This window comes from Taudactylus pleione, unplaced genomic scaffold (assembly GCF_031769625.1).
Source record: "Taudactylus pleione unplaced genomic scaffold, aTauple2 ptg000191l, whole genome shotgun sequence".
Taxonomy (NCBI): Eukaryota; Metazoa; Chordata; class Amphibia; order Anura; family Myobatrachidae; genus Taudactylus; species Taudactylus pleione.
Genome location: NW_028284593.1, coordinates 4,195,691 through 4,215,622, shown reverse-complemented (window position 1 = coordinate 4,215,622; position 19,932 = coordinate 4,195,691). Strand labels below are relative to the sequence as shown.

Genomic DNA, 19,932 nt, shown 5'->3' with positions numbered 1-19,932 from the left:
TATACACGTAGACGGTAGACGGAGCAACCCAGACGCGCAAAACCTTATTGAAGGACTGCGTCGGGGGAGGAGCTGCCGGGGGAGCGCCAGCCTGCCTCCCTCTAAGCTGCATCAACCAGCCGGGTATGCTGGCCTCATGCCAGCAGATTGCATCTGCTGCCGATCCCTGCTATCAGACAATAAGGCCCCGGTGGTCCAGTGAGGACGCGGATAATCCCGGGCCTTGACTGCAGCGGCTTCTGATGAGTCTGACACCAGAAGCAAGGACTGCCGCATGCGATTCCCCATAAACGAGGAATCAAAACTAAAATAAAAGCTAAGGACTGCACGAGCAGTCCCGTTACAAAAAGGTGCATCTTGATTCTGCCGCACCAAACAACTGAAGGCCTGTGGCTAGGGGTGGGTTATATATGGAGGAGGACCCAGTGCATCCTGGGAGCTGAAAGCTTTAACTGTTTGGTGCCTGGATCTCTCCAACCACATTATCCCATGGTATCCCTTTATGTCAAAACTATAAACCAGGCACTGTCTCTAACATATGAACGTAGAGCATGCGTTCTCTATATAAGCAAAAATTAAAACTGGTGTCTTCAATCATATCAGAACTTCATGAGCTGCATGTAAAATTATAGTGTATGCAATCTCCTAAATATGTTACCTAGGAGCAGACACAATGAAAAGACATTTTAAAAATTAGCTGAATGATACGGTTAAACTGGTATGAAGTTCACCTCCTATAATGAATTCTATTCTAATAACCTAGGGAACAGGAAAAATATTTAATATCTTAACTCCACTACAAACATGATTTTTTATTTTTTAATTCTACACTTGAATGCACACCAGTGCCGTGCAAAAATATTCTGCCATAAAAACAATAGAGAACACACAGACATGCAGATTACCTTAAAAATAATTGGGACATTCATGACCTGTTGATACATCCTGTACTTCACTTATTGTTTTACAAGTACTGATGAAGAAATGCAGCAGCCAGGTAACCCCATTCCTTCTCTCCTCTAATATATTAGAAAGCGGTCTTATTGCCCATAGTGGTTAGCATCTTATGTCTGCTTAGGCAGACAGGTTGCTACCCTGCACTTGCAGAATAGCTCAAAAATTCTATACAATGTTGCATTTTTTTCCTTCTTAAAATGAATATCCATGTCTTGATCAAATGTGTCAATCCCAGGAGAAGGCACAGAGAGAGTGGGGTGCTGGTTACAGTAAATGCAGCATTAGATCTCATCCAGGTATCTTCAGGGCAGGCAGTGAAGAAGCTGCTAGTGGCAACAAGCCACCAACACTCAAGTCCGGCTGATTTTTTCAGGTGGCATAAAGCCAGAGTCACCAAGCATCCTCAAGCTGACGTTACCACTGGGGCGGATAACCATGTAGGTGATGCTTCCATTGTTGAGTGACATACGGAGCCAGGCTTCAGGGGGGAGCTGTAGTGCTCTGTGCAAAAAGAAAAAAAAAAAAGAAAATATATGACACAAACTGCAACAAATTCAAATCCTTTTCCAACTCTTTCGTGAAGCAGTTGTGAAATATCCAGGACACTTTTGTAAGAAGATTTTATCAAAATATTACCAACAAATTGAGATAAAATCACCATCACTTGTCCAAACCTCAATATTCTGCTTGATGAATCTAGAAAGAAATGAAGCCAAGCTGCACAATACTATTATCCCTGTTATTCAATGCTGCTACAAGCAATCCCTGTCTGCTCACGCTAGCCTTACTTCACGGTTTCAAATTTAATTACAAATAAATGAAATATGTGTAAGTTGGAATGGGTCTCTCCAGTCTTTGCAAAACATCTTTAAAGGAGTGATCAGGAAGATGCTGGTTCGAGTGTCTCAGAAGATGTTATGTTAAGCTGGTAACCCCATCTTACAACACTGGGTACACAATTCTCTAGGACTTCGATATGTGGAATTGCTGTCTGACATATATTCCAGCACAACATGCCGGGTTTTGTATAAATTTGTCACCTTAAATCCTACAGGCAAAATCGCAGATAATCAGCAATTTTAATAAATTGCTCTTTAATAAGTAAATAAATAAAAAAGAAATATAGAACAGCTCTGCATTCATACAAAATAAAAAACATATAGTAATTAGATATATTAGTTTGTTTTGCTGCAGACATGCTAAAATAATAACAAAATTTAAATTAATCAATATAAAAAATACATATAACAAAAACATGCAATATAAAACCAATGGATGAAAGCATATAATGCTTCACATAGATAGATAGATAGATAGATAGATAGATAGATAGATAGATAGATATGGTAAGAACTTACCTTTGTTATCTCTATTTCTACGAAGTCCATAGGGTTCCACAGGATACCTTGGGGGTATAGGTGATGACGTCAGGCATCGGGCACCATAGAGTTAAGTTTTCAGTCCTCCCAGGATGCACTAGGGTCCCCCTCCTATACCCCGCCCCCAAGCCAAGGCACCTCAGTTAGTTACCAAGCCATAGGCCGGAGGAGGAGAAGGAAGAGAGAGAAAAAAGATCTGGACACACACACAAGAATCACATTCTCACCAGAGGGAGACGGAAAAACCGGTGACCAGAGTAAAGCTCATCTGCAGCACAGGTGCGACAGGGCGGGAGTCCTGTGGAACCCTATGGACTTCGTAGAAATAGAGATAACAAAGGTAAGGTCTTACCATCTCATATTTTCTACTTCAGGGTCCATAGGGTATCCACAGGATACCTTGGGGATGTCCCAAAGCAGTATCCTTTAAGGGTGGGGACGCTCCTGTGCTGAAAGGAGAATCCGCCGCCCGAAGGAAGCATCCCGAGAGGCGAAGGTGTCAAACCTGTAATACCTCACGAAGGTATGGACAGAGGACCACGTAGCAGCCTTGCAGATCTGGACTGCAGAGGCACCACGTCGAGCTGCCCACGAAGGACCCACAGACCTAGTGGAATGAGCCTTCACAGAATGAGGAACTGGCAGACCTTCTTGAAGATAAGCTTCAGAAATAGCCATACGGATCCAGGCTGCCAAAGTTTGCTTTGAAGCAGGCCAACCCTTTTTACGGAAGCCATGGAGGACAAACAAGGCGTCCGACTTCCTAAACGAAGAAGTGCGGTCAACATAAGTCCTTAAGGCCCGCACAACATCCAAAGTGGCCTCACCCACTGAAAGGCCAGGTGAGTTAAAGGCCGGAACTACTATTTCCTCGTTAACATGAAACTGGGAAACAACTTTGGGAAGAGATTCAGGACGAGTGCGTAGCACTGCCCTGTTCCCATGAAAAATCAAGAAAAGGGGTCTACAAGAAAGAGCCCCTAAATCAGAAACACGTCTGGCCGAAGCTATGGCCAGAAGGAAAACAGTCTTAGCTGTTAGCCATTTAAGATCCACTGAGCCCAGTGGTTCAAACGGCGGTCCCTGGAGAGCCCTCAGGACCACAGCCAAATCCCAAGGCGCCACAGGTGGAACAAAGGGTGGCTGAATGCGTAGAACACCTTGCATAAAGGTGCGCACATCCGGGATTGTAGCAATCCTACGATGGAACCAGACAGGGCCGAAACCTGCACCTTCAAAGAAGCAAGGCGAAGCCCATGGTCTAATCCCGCTTGCAGGAAGGCGAGAACCCGAGACAGACGAAACTCCTGCGGTGCATAACCTCTCGGCCGACACCACTGGAAGAACGTATGCCACACGCGATGGTATATTCTCGCGGAAGACGGTTTCCGAGCTCTGAGCATGGTACGCACTACAGAGCTGGAAAACCCCCTGGACCTTAACATGGCCGTCTCAACAGCCACGCCGTCAAAGACAGCCGAGTCAGGTCCGGGTGAAGACAAGGACCCTGTGACAGAAGGTCCGGACGTAGCGGCAACCGCAGAGGACTGTCCACGGACAGACCCTGAAGGTCTGAGAAACAGTGCCGTCTGGGCCACGCGGGCGCTATCAACAGGAGCGTCCCTCCTTCCTGTTTGAATTTCCGGATTACCCGTGGAAGAAGGGAAACCGGCGGAAAGAGATAAGCAAACCGGAACGTCCACTGGACTGACAGAGCATCCACCAGAGATGCCGTACTCCCGCAACTTGTTGTTGTGTCGAGACGCCATGAGGTCGATCTCTGGAAGACCCCACCTGCCCACCAGCAGTTGAAAAACGTCCGGGTGCAGGGACCATTCTCCCGGATGAATGTCCTGGCGACTGAGAAAGTCCGCCTCCCAGTTTAGCACTCCCGGGATGAAGACAGCTGATATGGCCGGAAGATTGCGCTCCGCCCATACCAGGATCCGAGACACCTCTACGAGAGCCGCCCGACTTCGGGTTCGTCCTTGCCGGTTTATGTAGGCCACAGTGGTAGTGTTGTCCGACTGGACCTGCCCTGGGTGACCTTGGAGAACTCGACGTGCCTGCTGGAGAGCGTTGAACACCGCTCGGAGTTCCAAGATGTTTATGGGAAGCTGCTTCTGCCGGAGTCCACCTGCCTTGGAACAAGTGTGGACCCGAAACTGCTCACCAGCCCCGAAGACTGGCGTCCTTCGTCAACAGGACCCAATTCGCCACCCAGAACGGACGACCCTTGTTGAGATGGGTCACCTGCAACCACCAGGCCAGGGACAGGCGAACCTCCGGAGTGAGCACTATCGTATGGGATTTTAGAGACTGAGGCAGTCCATTCCACTTGGGCAGGATCAGGTGCTGCAGAGGTCTGGAGTGAAACTGGGCATATTCCACCATGTCGAATACCGACACCATGGAGCCCAGTAACCTCATCGCCGAGTGTAGACACACCCGGCGGCTCTGCAGACAACTGCGCACCCTCGACTGTAAGGCAGAGATCTTTTCCCCCGTCACAAAGATCCTTTGCTGTCCCGAGTCCAATAAGGCTCCGAGGTGCAGAATCCGCTGAGACGGGACCAGGGTGGACTTCTGCCAGTTTATTAACCAGCCGTGCCGTTGCAGTAGCGCAATGGTCAGGTCCAAGTGGCGCAGAAGGAGCTCCGGAGATCCTGCCACTAACAGAAGGTCGTCCAAGTACGGCAACATACGGACCCCCTGCAGCCGCAGGGAAGCCGCCATGACCGCCATCACCTTGGTGAAAACACGTGGTGCTGTCGCCAGGCCAAAAGGTAACGCCCAGAACTGAAAGTGGTCGCTGCGGATTGCAAACCTGAGGAACCGCTGATGGCGCAAAATAATAGGGACATGCAGGTAAGCGTCCTGTATGTCCAATGACACCATGTAGTCCCCAGGTTCCAGCGCCAGAATGATGGACCGTAGGGTCTCCATCCGAAACTTTGGCACCCGCAAAGATTTGTTGAGAGCCTTGAGGTTGAGAATCGGACGAAACGACCCATTGGGTTTCTGCACCAAAAAGAGATTGGAATAGAAACCCTGGCCCTTCTGGGAGAATGGAACAGGCACTATAACTCCAGCCTGGAGCCTAGTGTGCAACACTTTCCGCAGCTCCGTGGCTTTGTTCCGGTCTGATGGTAGACCTGTGGTGAAGAATCGAGCCGGAGGTCTGTGCCGGAAGGAGAGGGAATACCCGTGTCAGACCACCTCGAGAACCCAAGTGTCTGTCGTGGTGACCGACCAACACCGGGCGAACTGCAGCAGCCGGCCTCCCACTTTGGGATCCCCCAAAGGGAGGCCCGGACCATCAGGCCGCAGACTTGTCATCTGGCTTAGGGGCCGGACGTCTGGTACTCCAGGCCTGCTTCCGGGGCTTGGCCGATTTCTTGGGGCCAGCCTGTCGGGGAAAGGACTGTGTCTTAGGCCTACCCTGGGCCCTATAAGACCGAAAGGACGGAGTACCTGAACGAGAAGGAACAGCAGCCGACGGGAGACATGCCGATTTAGCTGCCGCCAGCGTGGCTACAATTTTGTCCAGGTCCGGACCGAAGAGAACTTCTCCGTTAAAAGGCAACGCCTCCAAACCCTTTTTGGAATCAGCGTCCGCCTTCCAGGATCGCAACCACAAGGTGCGACGAGCAGCCACAGCTGCCGAAGAAATTCGAGACGCCAGGGTACTAACATCCAAGGCCGCTTCGTTGATATAATTGGCCGAATCCCGGAGATTGCCGATCAACTCCGTCTGCTCAGCCAAACAGTCGGAATCGAAGGACGCCTCCAACGTATCAGCCCAGCGCTCCATAGCTCGGGCAACCCAGCAAATGGCCATAGCCGGCTGCGCAGCCCCTCCCGCAAGGGAATAGACGGACTTCAGGCAGATCTCCACCTTGCGGTCCGTAGCATCCTTAAGGGAGGACATGGATGGCATGGGTAATGTGGCACTACGGACAAGGCGTGTCACATGAGAATCCACCTGAGGAGGGGATTCCCACTTTGCAAAATAATTGTCCGCAAACGGATACGCCACTGCTAAACACCTTTGAGGCTGATATCGTTTGCCTGGCTGTTTCCACGCTTCCTCTAGGTGGTCAACTAATTGCCCCGAAAGAGGTAACACTGTGGTATCTCCTTTAACATCTTTGAAAAAGGCGTATTTGGACTTTGATACTGGAGGCTCCTCATCCTCAATAACTAAAGCAGTACGGACTGCACGAATAAGGCCAGGTATATACACCTTAGACTTAGCGTCCGACTCTTTAGGGCGGTAAGTTTCCTGGTCAGAAAGATCCAGAATCTCCCCATCATCGGACGTCCCGTCGTCATCCTCATAAGGAGCAGACAGAGATGCCACCGGCCGCTTGTGAGGCCGCATCACAGACTCCCCTTGTAACACTTCTGACAACTTCTGTACAGAGCTTGTTAACGAATTAACCCACGCAGGCTCATGAGAGACCTGAGGGGGGGAAATAGGGAGACTGTGGGGTACCATCAATTGTCTTGGGAAACCCTGCATGGGTGACGACACCACTGACTGCTGGGACAAACCCATCTGAGTGAGGGCAGGCTGCGGAGCTAACTGGCCCACGAGGGTTGTAAGCGGTTTGGCAAAACAAGCCCAGGGTGGCTCCTGTACCGGAGCTGTGACCGTAATCGGTCGCGTCAACGAATAACACCGTCGACATAGTCCTTCCGCACTGCCGTCCCCCTCCGCTATAGGTACCTTGCATGTAGTACATAACAGCTGGAGAGGAAAATCACTTTCAGACATAATGGTAAGTATGTGACCCCTCTCACTGATACTCGTTAGTATAGTGTGAGACCACCCTGCAAGCACCGCACCGCAAGGGCTTTAGCAGAAAGAACAGGGACAGTTAAATGCTGACAGATAGAAAATGAAAGTACAGGCAGCAGACGCTAGCATAGGTCACATACAATGCAAAGAAATCAATTCCTGCATTATCAGCGCTGATCCTCAACTACACAGACTCAGAGCCTGGTAGGACACAGCGCTGCATACACAGACCTTATGAAACAGAGGAGAGGTATGCAGGGGGACCCAGACCACGATGCCACCGTTCTTCAGCGTCCAGCAGCGCTCACCATGCTTCTTGCAAAGATGGCCACCGAGGAGCAGAGAGGAGGCCGGCCTGGGGGCGGAGCGGTGACACAGGACCAGTCAGCGTGTGCAGAGAGGGCTGTGTGCAGCGGGGGAGGCGCCGGCTGTGAGACAGGGAAGGCGCGCTCCACCGGCATGCATTTAACCCCTCGGACGCCGCAGCTCTACTGCCCTGCCGCGGTCCTGCTGTCCCAGGGGGGTAGTGGAAGCGCAGGTTAGAACCTGGCTCCACGCTGCAGCCAGTCCCCAGGGAGCCCCCTGCCTGGGGACTATGGACCATGTGTTTCAGCGGGGACCCATCGCGGGACCCCTCTGCTTACCTTTGTCCCCCTTGATTCCGGCCATGGTCCTAAACATCTGGGGTCACCGCTAGCTGTGACCCCAGATGTCTACCAGCATTCCCGGATCAGTACCGGCGGGGGTGTAGGGAAGACAGCATAGACGTCAGGACTGACTGTCCATGCTGTACTTCCAGATGTGCAGCCACAGCTGCTTGAAGAAAACTTCAGGGGCTCTTCTTAGCCCCCACTCCAACAGGTGCACCCGACTCCGGCCGGGCACCAAACTAAACTGAGGTGCCTTGGCTCGGGGGCGGGGTATAGGAGGGGGACCCTAGTGCATCCTGGGAGGACTGAAAACTTAACTCTATGGTGCCCGATGCCTGACGTCATCCCCTATACCCCCAAGGTATCTTGTGAATACCCTATGGACCCTGAAGTAGAAAGAAAGATAGATAGAATACTGTGGTATGTAACAATGTAATTAATGGCCTAAATAGGTCCGAATAATACAAACACCATGGACAAATACATTTTGACATGGATAATGATTACCACATAAATGGTATTGTACAGTTATAAATCAGCAGGTTTGATAAACATCAGTAAGCTATGTAGTCTTGTAACACACAATCTGGTGTGTGACAGATGGGTCTCACCAAGCATGATGATTACGGATGCTTGAAAATCATCCTGGTTAGATCAAGCATCTGGTTATATCCTTAAGAAGGGAAGGCAAACAAGTCTCATGTCAATCAAGCAGGTAAGAGAGTGCCACAATCCCGTCGGCAATAAGTATATATGTAAGCCGGATCCAGATTATTGTTTATGGGGCGTGTTGGTTACGATCAGAGTATAATAAACTGAGTAACTGCGTCCGGCTACTCCTATTTGCTCAGTGTTCACTGTATGGAACCCAGCAAGCCGTGGGTGATACGACTATGTTTGAACTCCAAGGCAGTAAACCACTGCCTGTTTGGCTGGAGTAAGGTCTGGCGTGTCTCTGTAGGTGCTGTATAGCCACAGCAAGCTGTCGCTGTAGTGGCTCGGCTGGAGACTGAATGCAGGAGACTGCTGCCATGGAGAGACCCATCCATTTATTTAAAATACACTGTATCTGTCACACACCAGATTATGGGCCTGATTCAGAGCTGGACGATAATGCTGCCTCAGCTGCGATTTTTTGCGGAGTCACAGCGGTAGTAATATGCAAATGCTAGTTTCAGCCTTCCACCTGTGTATTCGTGTGCGCCAGACAGAGCAAACTCTGAGGTGACCACTTTCAATGCCTGTGGGTAATGCAAATCCACAGGTAGTTCCAAACACTCTACCACTGGTACACCATCGCCACTTGCATAACCTTATGGTTGGCGCAGTGTCTCCTTCTCAGCTCCGGCTAAACATGGCCTCGGTTCTGCGTTTTGGAACGCAGCAGTGCTCACTGGCACGCTTGTGACACTGCCATAACATGCTCATGGGACGACCCTTATTTTTGTGCACACTTCAGGCCACCTCCCAGTCACCACCCAGGAACGCCCATGGTTTTGCCTCGCCGGGTCAGCAGCTCCGTACGCAACAGTGGAATCTGCATACACTCAGGGGATTGAATGCGCCATTGCGGTTTCTCAGAACCTTTTGCGCATGTGCGGCAGTAGCAAATAATCGCTTAATTGCGCAAACATTGACATTTCATGCACCTTTAAATTAGGCCCATATTCTGGTGTCTGACAGATACAATGTATGTCAAATAAATGGTTGGGTCTCACCAAGCATAATGATGATGATGGATGCATGAACATCATCCTGGGTAAATCAATCATCCGATCTATGTGCATCTACCTGCCGATTTATAACATCACAATACCATTTATGTGATAATCACTATCCATTTGAACAATTCGTTATGTCCACGACCTATTTAGGCCATTAATCACATTCTGTTAATGCCACGGTATTCTCTTTAGGCTTGCAACCACTGAGCAGCCATTTAGCTCATATAGGTTCACTTCCGGAACCTTTGGCGGTTTCTTGTTTTTCTTTAATATACCATTGCTTTCTTTAAAAAAAAAAAACAACAACAAAAAAAAACACAGGATTATGTTGTTTATGTGATGACAAATTGCAATGTGTTACCTGCACACAATGTAGCGTATAACATTGGCATGGCAGATTATTATCTCATAACTGTCCTCTTCTTGTTTAGGATCTGCACGGTGAATGAAATTCCTGAATGCAGCCTCGATGCGAGCCCCGTCCTCATAGTACTGCTGGAGACAGGTTTCATGATCAACAACTATATAAACTGTAAATGAATAATAAGCATGGCAGGTCAGTTTTAGTCAGCTTATATCAGGGCTCGACAAATCCCGGTCGCCAGGTTGCCATGGCGACTAAGATTTCAGTCCTGGCAACAAAGTTATACAAGGGTGCCCCCCGCCGCCACAGGGAGGCTCCATTTGCCAGACGCCCACTGAGATTTTACCAGTGGGCGTCCGACTCCCCGCAGCGGCAGCCGGAGCTCACTCCTGAGCTCCGGCGTCCGGCTACCCCCACGGGCACTATGACGTCTCTCCCATAGTTACGGGGAGCGGCGGACGGCAGTGGACGCAGGATCAGGGCTTAAGGTAAGTATTCTGTTTTTTTGTTTTCTTGTGTGTTCCTGCGGCACCATTACAGGGGGCTTACTACTGGGGGCATTTTTACAAGGGGGGCTTACTACTGGGGGCACTTTTACAAGGGGCAATTTTACAGGGGCACTATTACAGGAGCCTTACTACTGGGGGCACTTTTACAAGGGGCATTACTACTGGGGGAAATTTTACAGGGGCCTTACTACTGGGGCACTATTACAGGGGCTGGTATGGGCATGTTACAGAATCTGATGACCATTAGAGGTATGTGTGATGATTTGATGGCATATGGGGAGGTTGAGGGGCACTGAAAGGGCATGTGTGGTGGTCTATAGAAGCTTTCATATATTTTGGTAATGGACGATGGTCTGGCTCCTAAACTTTTAAGATGGCTCTTAGATTTTACAAAAATTTGTCGAGCCCTGGCTTATAGGTCATGACTGGTGAATATATCTCACCTCCACATCCGGCTTCCAGTGACAGACAGGGGGATCTGGTCGAATGGGAGCTCCTTCACGAAGCAAGTCAGAACTAGATTTCTTTACACCTGCAGAGGGTGAGTACAATAGTTTTGAGATATCAAAATCCGTTTAGATGGTAACCATTTATTTAGACCAGTGGTTTTCAATTTTTATTGCCGTGACACATTGAACATGTACATACGTGACAACATGTTAAAGATTCTAGGTGGGATGCAGCAAGGCGGGTTTGACCAAATTTCACATATGCACGAAGCCTCGGAATGCGATGCACTCCAGAGCTTGGTTGCAGTGGGTAACGCCATCTCCTTACAGGGTTACCCTATAGAAGCCTATGGACTTCTATCAAAAGAGTGCTCTGAGAGGTATCCAATCAGATCCCCCTCAGCACCCCCCATGGCTCGTGCGTTCTTCTGTGCATGAGCAGGATGCTAGAGCAGCACAACCGATGGCAGATATATCTGTACATCGTGCGGTGTGTACGGGCGGTAAGATGACCACCCATACACTTGCTGCACATACTGCCGGGAAGGGGGCGCAATGAGACCCCTGGCCAGTGGGCCCCCAGCCAGATGGCTGTGATGGTTGTTTAGTGTGTATGAACAACCATCCTCTGCTGATATATCTTTCAGGTGTGTACACAGCTTTAATCTCCCATCTAACCAAGTCTGCGGCTGCCTGCTACTTGCTCCTTTCTGTGACAGAAATCATGATGCCGAGAAGTCTGCACTGCTGCACCTGCCTGCTCCTGGCTTCTCTGTTTCTGCAGGAAGCCAGGTTGCAGTTGAAACTTTGTTATAATAAGGCTATGCAGTATCCAATGGAGCAGGCTGTGAGCACACTCTCCTCCCCTTGCTCTGCTGATTAGCCAGAGTACATCCTGGAGCTTGGAGGAGAGCGAAAAAGCACACTCTCCTCCTCCTGCTCTGCCGATTAGCCGGAGTGACCCGGCCTTAATTTTGTTGTCACCTCACGGTCATTGTGCTTGACACACAAGGGACCAACCCATAGACCTATACATTTCAAAGCTGTCCTTTTTAGATGGATACGCTTATAAACTGGCATCCTTCGACTGAAAAACATTGAACTTGTATATAATGAATGTATGCATCGAGGAACATTTGCTCAAACAAAATCCATTTCGTAATGCCCATAAGGCGCTTAGTTGTCTGGTAAAATGGACCATCACACTGTATGGAACAAGGGGCCTGATTCAGACCCACTCGCGAGCGGCTGTCCGCTCGCAAGTGGGTCGATGTTCTGCACTGAGCATGCGCACGACGGAGGGAGCTCCGTCGTGCGCATGCGCCAGACGCGACGAGCGAAGGATTTTCCTTCGCTCGTAGTGTCTCTTCAAAGGGGGCGTGCTGTCGATATTGACTGACAGCACGCCCCCTTTGGTGGGCGTGCCGGGGGCGTGCCTCCCTGATGGGGGCGTTCCCACGGGAACGCCTCCCGTCAGAAGCCGGCCCACTGACATCACTAGTGATGTCAGTGGGAGTGATTTTGGCTCTGATAGAGCCAAAATCACTCCGAGCCTTGTGGTTGAAAAACTCAACCACAGGCTTTTGTACGCAGTTTCGATGGTCGCGATGGTCAAGACCATCGCGCCCATCAAACTGCACGCTCGTATAGCCTGTGGGTGGTGACCCACAGCTATACAAGCGTCCAGGAGGACGCTCCATTTTCATGGTGGGCGGCCCTCATTCAGAGCGTGCGCTCTGCTCAGAGCGTACGGCTCTGAATGAGGGCCAAGGTTCCTTGTTCCAATGTAAATGTGTGTAATCAGAGAAGCGATTGATCTTGCAATGGTTTGTTTGGAGGCAGGCCAGCCTCTTTTATAGACATCATATAGAACCAAAAGATCACAAGTCTTCCTAGCGTTTCATTTCCTCTAGAAAGATTTGTAATGCCCTATCCACAGCCAAAGAATGAAAGGATCACTCTTCATCTGAAGATAAATACTGACAAACAGCACCTGGATTCTCTCTCTTTTCACTTCTTGAGAAAGCATTCCCACTGAACGAAGCAGGTAAATCAGGTAGAAATTCTACAATCGGCCTAAATTCTGGAACATTTACTAGAAGCTTCTACTGGGACGCACACACCCTGAAACCGACAATGAAGAGCAATAGGCCCTGAGCCCAAGAGGCTAGCTTTCATTGTCACAATTGTCCACTCTCAAATGGCAAAAGGATGGCATAGTTGATGGCTTCATCCCTCAACCAACAGAGGAACAATTGACATGTTAATTGAGACAGTGATATTTGCGACTTGTGAATATTCCACTTCATAATAAGTTCCATTGGGAATGCCCTTGAATGAGATCGTGCAAACTTCATGGCTTCAAACAACATTTTCTCCAGGAACTTTCATACAGGTCAAACTCTAGTCTACCCAAAAGAAAATAAATACCTTACTAGTCTGTGTAAGGTATCAATGTATATTGCCCTCTGTAGGAAACAATCTCTGCTGTCAAATGATGGACAGCAGACCCACAAAAAACAAACCTCTGGGATAGAAACAGAATGAAATTCTGATATCAGATAATCCAACCAGGGGACTCCAGTATCCCTATCTCTTGATAACACACCTCAAGCAAATGTGGTATAATATATATATATATATATATATTTTATCGGACAGTCATAATCTTTGTGAACTCTCAATAATCTGTTGTTGGCTAAAACTGCAGAGCTGGAAACTAAGAATGTCAACACCTTACCACATATCTGAGAAGGCATCAGTGACCAACCCAGACTGGAACATGGATATACACATCCTAACCATTGCCGTTCTACACTGATGACGACAAATCTCAACAATTCCTTTTAGAGCATGTACACCTGAAAACAAGTGTTGAGCGTCTTGAGGATCAAAATGGTTTACTTTTCACAAAGCCTGGCACTATGGTATATCCCCGATTCCATAATGCCCCACAACCAGGAATCTAAAGTGGAACTGTATTACTAAACCACAAGAGAAGCAAAAATGTTCCCATTGCAATCACTACTGGGTAGGCTGATTCAGTGGCATGGAGACAAATTGTCTGAAGGCTTTGCCATTGAGTTCCCTACAGGATAGAGATATAGAGAAGGGGGGATCATTGTTAAGAATCTTGTTTGTTAAAGTGCCAGAGCCCTGGATGGATACCTTATACCCCATATTGCAATGTCCGCAAAAAAAGAAAAAGGAAAAAAAAAAAATTCTGCTGCAGAAAAGAAACAATGTAACATGCACTATACGAAGAGAAATAGGGATCCGTACGCAATGCCGGCGTTCGGAATTCTGGCAGTCAGAATACAGACACTTTGTCGGTCAGTATCCTGACCCTCACGCTACCCATACCATCCCTCCCTAACCTCCCCCTCCCTGCACCCTAGACCTAACACTCCCCCTTAGTTCCTAACCCTCCCCCTAGTGCCTAACCCTCCCCCTAACCCAGCGATTTACCTTTGGGATTCAAGCAGTCGGGATGCTGGTGCCAGGATTCTGACAGGTGTCGGGATTCCAGTGCCGGCATTCTGACCACCGGATCCCCTCAGTCTGCATTTTAACCGCATCCCAGAGAAATAACAGGCTGCAACTTCTCAATCGCTGCAAGATCAGCTCTATATGCAGTTACGACATGTGCAACAAGCTTACATACACAAAATATCTCTTACCTCCTCATTCTTCTACTGTACCCTGGGATGAGGTGGATTCCTCCACAATAACATAATGCACCTTCATTCCATGTGTCAAATCTATCACCACTGTTAATACAGTCTTTGCCATCAGATCCTTTGCTGTAATACCTACAGTCCTCAATGTCACAGAAATGCTGGCGTGTCCGGAGTGTCACAGCATTGCATACCCCTACATAAATCCCAGCTGCTGCACATTAATGAGAGATATGCAAAAGTAACACCCTTATTAAGAGTAGATACAGCACTGCCTAAAAAGAGGCACTTCGAAAGGCAATATCGTTATAACCTTGTTATCACACCCTTTTTAGATCTTAATGGCCCTTCACTTTCTTTCTCCTGGTGACTAAACAATAATAGGTATAATGCACATTACAATGTCACATATTATGATGATGTGTTATACAAGCAAGGGTCACAGACATTTACTTTAGTGATCTACAGAAGGTGGCAGTTAGGAGTGTAGTCAGCATCAGTCTCAAGCTTACAGTCCCTGTACCACGTCCTCACCCGATAGGTATTTGCTGATTATATCCGTTGTCTCTCTGGCTCTGGTCATAGACGAATGAACGATTTGAGTGTATTTCAGTCCTAGACTTGCAAGACGTTGCCCAGTTAGCTCTGCCTGCTCACGACCTTCAGAACAGAAGAGGACACAATTTCACTTAGACTTGGCAACCCATTCCTGTGGTCCTTACTAACCTGCATCTACTGCCTTCTAACAGTATGGATGTTATAAGAGAAAATTTTGTTGTTTTTTTTGTGTGTATACAATGTTTGTGATTTCATCATTACATCCAGTGTAGTGTGCCAAGTATGGATGTTTTTTGCCAGGCCAATGTTATGTGTAACACCATATCTGACTCCCCACCATCAAAGCTCTATATTATTCCAAACGATTCCACATTCCATATGTATAAAATAAATGAAAATAATCAGTGTCATCCCTAATTTAGTCCATGGTTACCTTCATAGTATGTATTTGATTAACAGGGGAAACATTTTAATGCAAATTAGTTACAGGCTCTCTAATTAAAATATTAATATACCCCCCAAAACAGCAATCATTATTATACACTTAATTATGGACTAGAATTAGCTGCATAAAAGGATTGTCTCCCAGGCCATCTGTAAGTGACCATTCCATATATGTTGGGTTCATTCTTGCATATACCCAGAATCATGTCCTGGAAAGTACAGTATTTACATATTAAATGCTTGGTTTAAGGCTTAATAACATTCATAAGATACACACCAAGGTTAGTGAGAACCCTTTCTGCATCAGTCTTTCCATCCAATTTGTATTGTGAATGTCGGATGAGAAAGATGTGCCGAGTGGCTTTAGCCTTGTGCTTATTTAAGTGCAGGTTTAACTCCTCTTCTCCAATCTCACCATTGATCTTGCGTAAGTTTACCAAAGACATTGGTTCCCTTCTACAACACAAAAGTATAAAAATACACAATACATTAAAATAGGTTATAATACTATACATAAATACTTAATAAAAACGTTGACACTCCTACTTAAATAGCATTGTTGTGCCTTAATTTTTTTCCCTATGTTGGAGAACTTGGATGTTTGTATTAGAAGTTTGTAAGAGGATGCTTTTGTTGGATAACAAAACAATTTGGATGGATGAATGCTATTAGCTAGGTTTCCATGTATCCCACATTTTCCTCAGGGTAACTATAAGATGAGTAATCATTTCCAATGCATTATTACATAAATGTGACAGTGACACTTTCTTTAGGGATAAGTCAGTCAGTACTTTAACAGCCTACATTTTATAACCAGTTATGCTTAGAACAATTGTGCACATTTGACAGGCAATATGTTTACGCTTAAAAAGAACACCCTAGTCACTGGGCTGTATCTGGCACCAAGGCGTTAGCAGCAGATCGTTTAAAGCTGGGTACACATTATGCGATCTATTGAACGATCTAGCGTTCCGAGGCGGATTGGAACGACAGATCATGCCAATCGCATAGTGTGTACGGACTATCTGCGCACTTCCAACGGTCGCATGCGATATCGCCCGGTTAGTCATGCAGAATGGGTATCCAGACAATGTTGCATGCGGCGCCGTTGCAGGTAATGAAGGATAATATGAAAGATCGTTCAATACATCGCTCAATGTGTAACCTGGTATAATGTGTCAGGCCGACATATCGACTGGGTACGCATCGGCAACTGTGTACCCAGCATAAGTCCTGTAAGTTGCGAGGTGGGGCCACCATGGCTCTGACTTGTTTTCCAGCACATACCACAGATGCTCAATTGGATTGAGATCTGGGGAATATGGAGGCCAAGTCAACACCTTGTACTCTTTGTCATGTTCCTCAAACCATTCCTGAACAATGCATAAACAATGCACTGAGCATTTTCCTGCTGAAAGAGGTCGCTGCCATCAAGGAATACAATTGCCAGAATGGGGGGGGGGACTTACTCAAGCACATAAGAAAAAGAATGAAATGTCATAAGTGGTGCACTAGTTATTAAAACGTAACGTTTATTATTATAAAGTTAATACTCAATATACAAAAAAGACAAGCGAAAATTGGTTAAAAATATATAGATGTATCACAAAGAAAAAGAAAATAGTGATTAAAAACTGATTGCGGCACATGTGTCTGTCTCTATTACGTCTCTGAAAAAAGCCGATATAATATTTATATTCACACCTGTTTGGTATTATCAAAATTCAGCTAAGTAATTAGTGTGTTTATGCAACTGTATAGAAATTAATACAAACTTAAAGATCTCTATCTGTTTGTGAGATCAGATATTAAAGACCCTATATAGTCTTCTAGGTTTCTGCTTATCTAGCAGACCATGGGTTGACTTACAATAGATATATTTATACAGTTTATCACAGTATATATAGATCTTTTTATATCCAGTAGTGATAATTTCTCAGGGAGTAGTATTAACAATATGCTGAGACAATTAAGGTGAATCATATCATATCACTAAAAAGATATTTAAATGACACATTTTTCTTTATTTATTTATGGAAATATTTTGAAATGGTAATTCACAATGATAATAATGCATTAGCAAATAATAACTAGTGCACCACTTATGACATTTCATTCTTTTTCTTATGTGCTTGAGTATTATATAGATGTCTGTGGTAGCACCCCTCAATTATATTATTTGATCCTTATGATATAGAATATGAGGGTTTACAATTTCTCTCTTTTCTAAGAGGAAACAGTTTTTCTTGTGCGACTGCAATTACACAATTGGGGGGGGGGACTTAGTCTGTAACAATGTTTAGGTAAGTGGTATATGTCAAAGTAACATCCACATGAATGGCAGGACCCAAGATTTCCAAGCAGACCATGGTCAAGAGCATCACACTGCCTACGCCCGGCTTGCCTTCTTCCCGTAGTAAATCTTGGTGCCATCTTTTCCCCAGCTACACGACAGGCCGTCCACATGATGTAAAAGAAAACGCGATTCATCAGACCTGGCCATCTTCCTCAATTGCTCCATGATCCAGTTCTGATACTCACATGCCCATTGTATGCGCTTTTGAGGAGGACAGGGGTCACTCTGAACGCTGTAGCTACACAGCCCCATACGCAGCAAGCTGCAATGCACTGTATGATCCGACACCTTTCTAACATAGCCAGCATTAACTTTTTCAGCAATTACTTCTAGAGGCTCTTTTGTAGGACAGGACCAGAAGGACTAGCCTTCACTCCCACGAGCATCAAAGAGCCTTGAGCGCCCATGACCCAGTCGAAGGTTCACGGTTGTCTTTCCTTGGACCACTTTTGGTATGCACTAACCACTGCACACTGAGAACACCCCACAAGACCTGTCATTTTGGAGATGCTCTGACCCAATCGTCTAGCCATCACAAGTTTGTCCTTGTCAAAGTCGCTCAGATCCTGATACTTGCCCATTTTCCCTGCTTCCAATACATCAACTTCAAGAACTGACTGTTCACTTGCTGCCTAATATGTTTAATGTTATGGCCGATCTATGTATATGACAGGGGATGTATCCAAAAGGTTGACAATCACAAGATTGACATTCATAGGATGGGGCTATGGGGCTGGGAACAAGTGTCTGCGAAACGGCAATCTCGTAAGTGCGACACAGCTGCACTTACTTGTACCGCAAGCGGAATCACAGCTATTTGGATTGCCCTCATAATGTTGACAGTTATTATGTAGACAGGCACAGTGTCGACATTCACAGTTAAGCTAAGGAAGGGGGGGAGGGTTTAGTGGAGAATTACCGGAATACAGTTCTGCCTTGGAAGTCACGTTAACATGACCACTGATACCTGGAAGCCGCTGCAGCCGTAAGGAGAAAATAAGTCTCAGCTGTGCCACCAGAGATATATGATGATATCCTAACATGTTGATATTTCATCACGGTCTTCAATATGAATGTCAACATGTCAATGGCGACATTATGACCATGTCAACATTCTCATGTTGACATGATGGAGGTCAACATAAACATATCATAATTTAAAGTTAATTATTCAATCACCACTAAAAGAATTAAATATTCAGAAATTCCTTAAACTTCAGGCTGCCCATGGTTTTATTATATTCTAACTACATGATTAAACAAAAGGAAAAGATTTGTTTTTGTATATAATCTTATCTCGATAGGGTTGGGCAGGTATTTCAAACCAGAAACATATGCAAGCACACTGCAATTGCACCTAAATATTTTGTCATTTCTACGTCTATTTTCTGATGCAACCTGGCTTGGACCTAAATGTAGAATATCAGCTTTGTCCTGAAGGAGAGCAGGTGGCTTATTACTTCAATACAAGATGTGCTGGGAAAGTCAGGTATGCTTCCTGCCCAATGTATGAGATTAAATCGTCTCCTCCTGCCTGACAGCAGTAGCTATAATCTGATGCCGGTTCTTACACTGAAGTAACACAGAGCGCACCGCAGAACGGCCGCATCACGATGGTAACAGAGCGTAAACCAGCAGCAGCAATGCCTACATGCATTGCACACACCACATCCTGCACTACAGCCGCGCATGCGCACAGGCAACCTCACCGATCCCAGTTGCGCTCCCAGCGCCCGGTGGTTACCGGCAATGTCAGGGTGTCTGAACTTGAATCTCCTCCACTTTTCCCAATCGCTACAGCAGCAACAAGGGCAGCCGTGGCGGCAGCCGACCCTCCGACGAGCAGAGCCCTCCGCAGATACATCCTGAATCCTGCTGGAATGAATAGAGCAGGAAACTGATACCAAAACCAAACACAACAGAGAGATCCGGAGATCGCGCTGTGCTGTGCTGATTACTGCTCCGCCTACGGCCGCCGCCGGCTGCACAGGCATTGTGGGAAGTGTAGTTCTTCTGCTCCACTGCTAATTCAAGCCTGGGCTTTGTGCTATCTGCCAGGTC

At 46.8% G+C, this 19,932-nt stretch overlaps 1 protein-coding gene across 4 annotated transcripts; it reads right to left on the bottom strand.

Annotated features, from left to right (window-relative positions):
* Window positions 1-805: 805 nt before the first annotated feature.
* LOC148519318 (serine/threonine-protein phosphatase PGAM5, mitochondrial-like) lies at window positions 806-19,855 on the bottom strand. Of its 4 annotated transcripts, none has more exons than XM_088476720.1 (6): window positions 19,581-19,855; window positions 15,793-15,971; window positions 15,048-15,173; window positions 10,831-10,919; window positions 9,876-10,009; window positions 806-1,458 (listed from the first exon to the last, which is right to left on the bottom strand). In XM_088476720.1, exons 1-6 carry the CDS (start codon window positions 19,733-19,735, stop codon window positions 1,308-1,310), a joined length of 834 nt encoding a protein of 277 aa, XP_088332846.1. In that variant the 5' UTR covers window positions 19,736-19,855; the 3' UTR covers window positions 806-1,307. The 4 variants fall into 4 exon arrangements, with proteins under 4 accessions (XP_088332846.1, XP_088332847.1, XP_088332850.1 ...); XM_088476721.1 differs by having other exon boundaries at window positions 9,876-10,006; XM_088476724.1 differs by having other exon boundaries at window positions 19,616-19,703.
* Between the last annotated feature and the right edge of the window lie 77 nt (window positions 19,856-19,932).

What these genes read in the sequence shown, in the direction of transcription:
- LOC148519318 (XM_088476720.1), bottom strand. Translation starts at nt 19,735, where the DNA reads ATGTATCTGCGGAGGGCTCTGCTCGTCGGAGGGTCGGCTGCCGCCACG. An exon ending in AAGGGTTCTCACTAACCTTG is followed by an intron (nt 15,174 to 15,792) that starts GTGTGTATCTTA and finishes TCTGTTCTGAAG; the next exon opens with GTCGTGAGCAGGCAGAGCTA. An exon ending in ATACGCTACATTGTGTGCAG is followed by an intron (nt 1,459 to 9,875) that starts GTAACACATTGC and finishes CTTTTTGCACAG; the next exon opens with AGCACTACAGCTCCCCCCTG.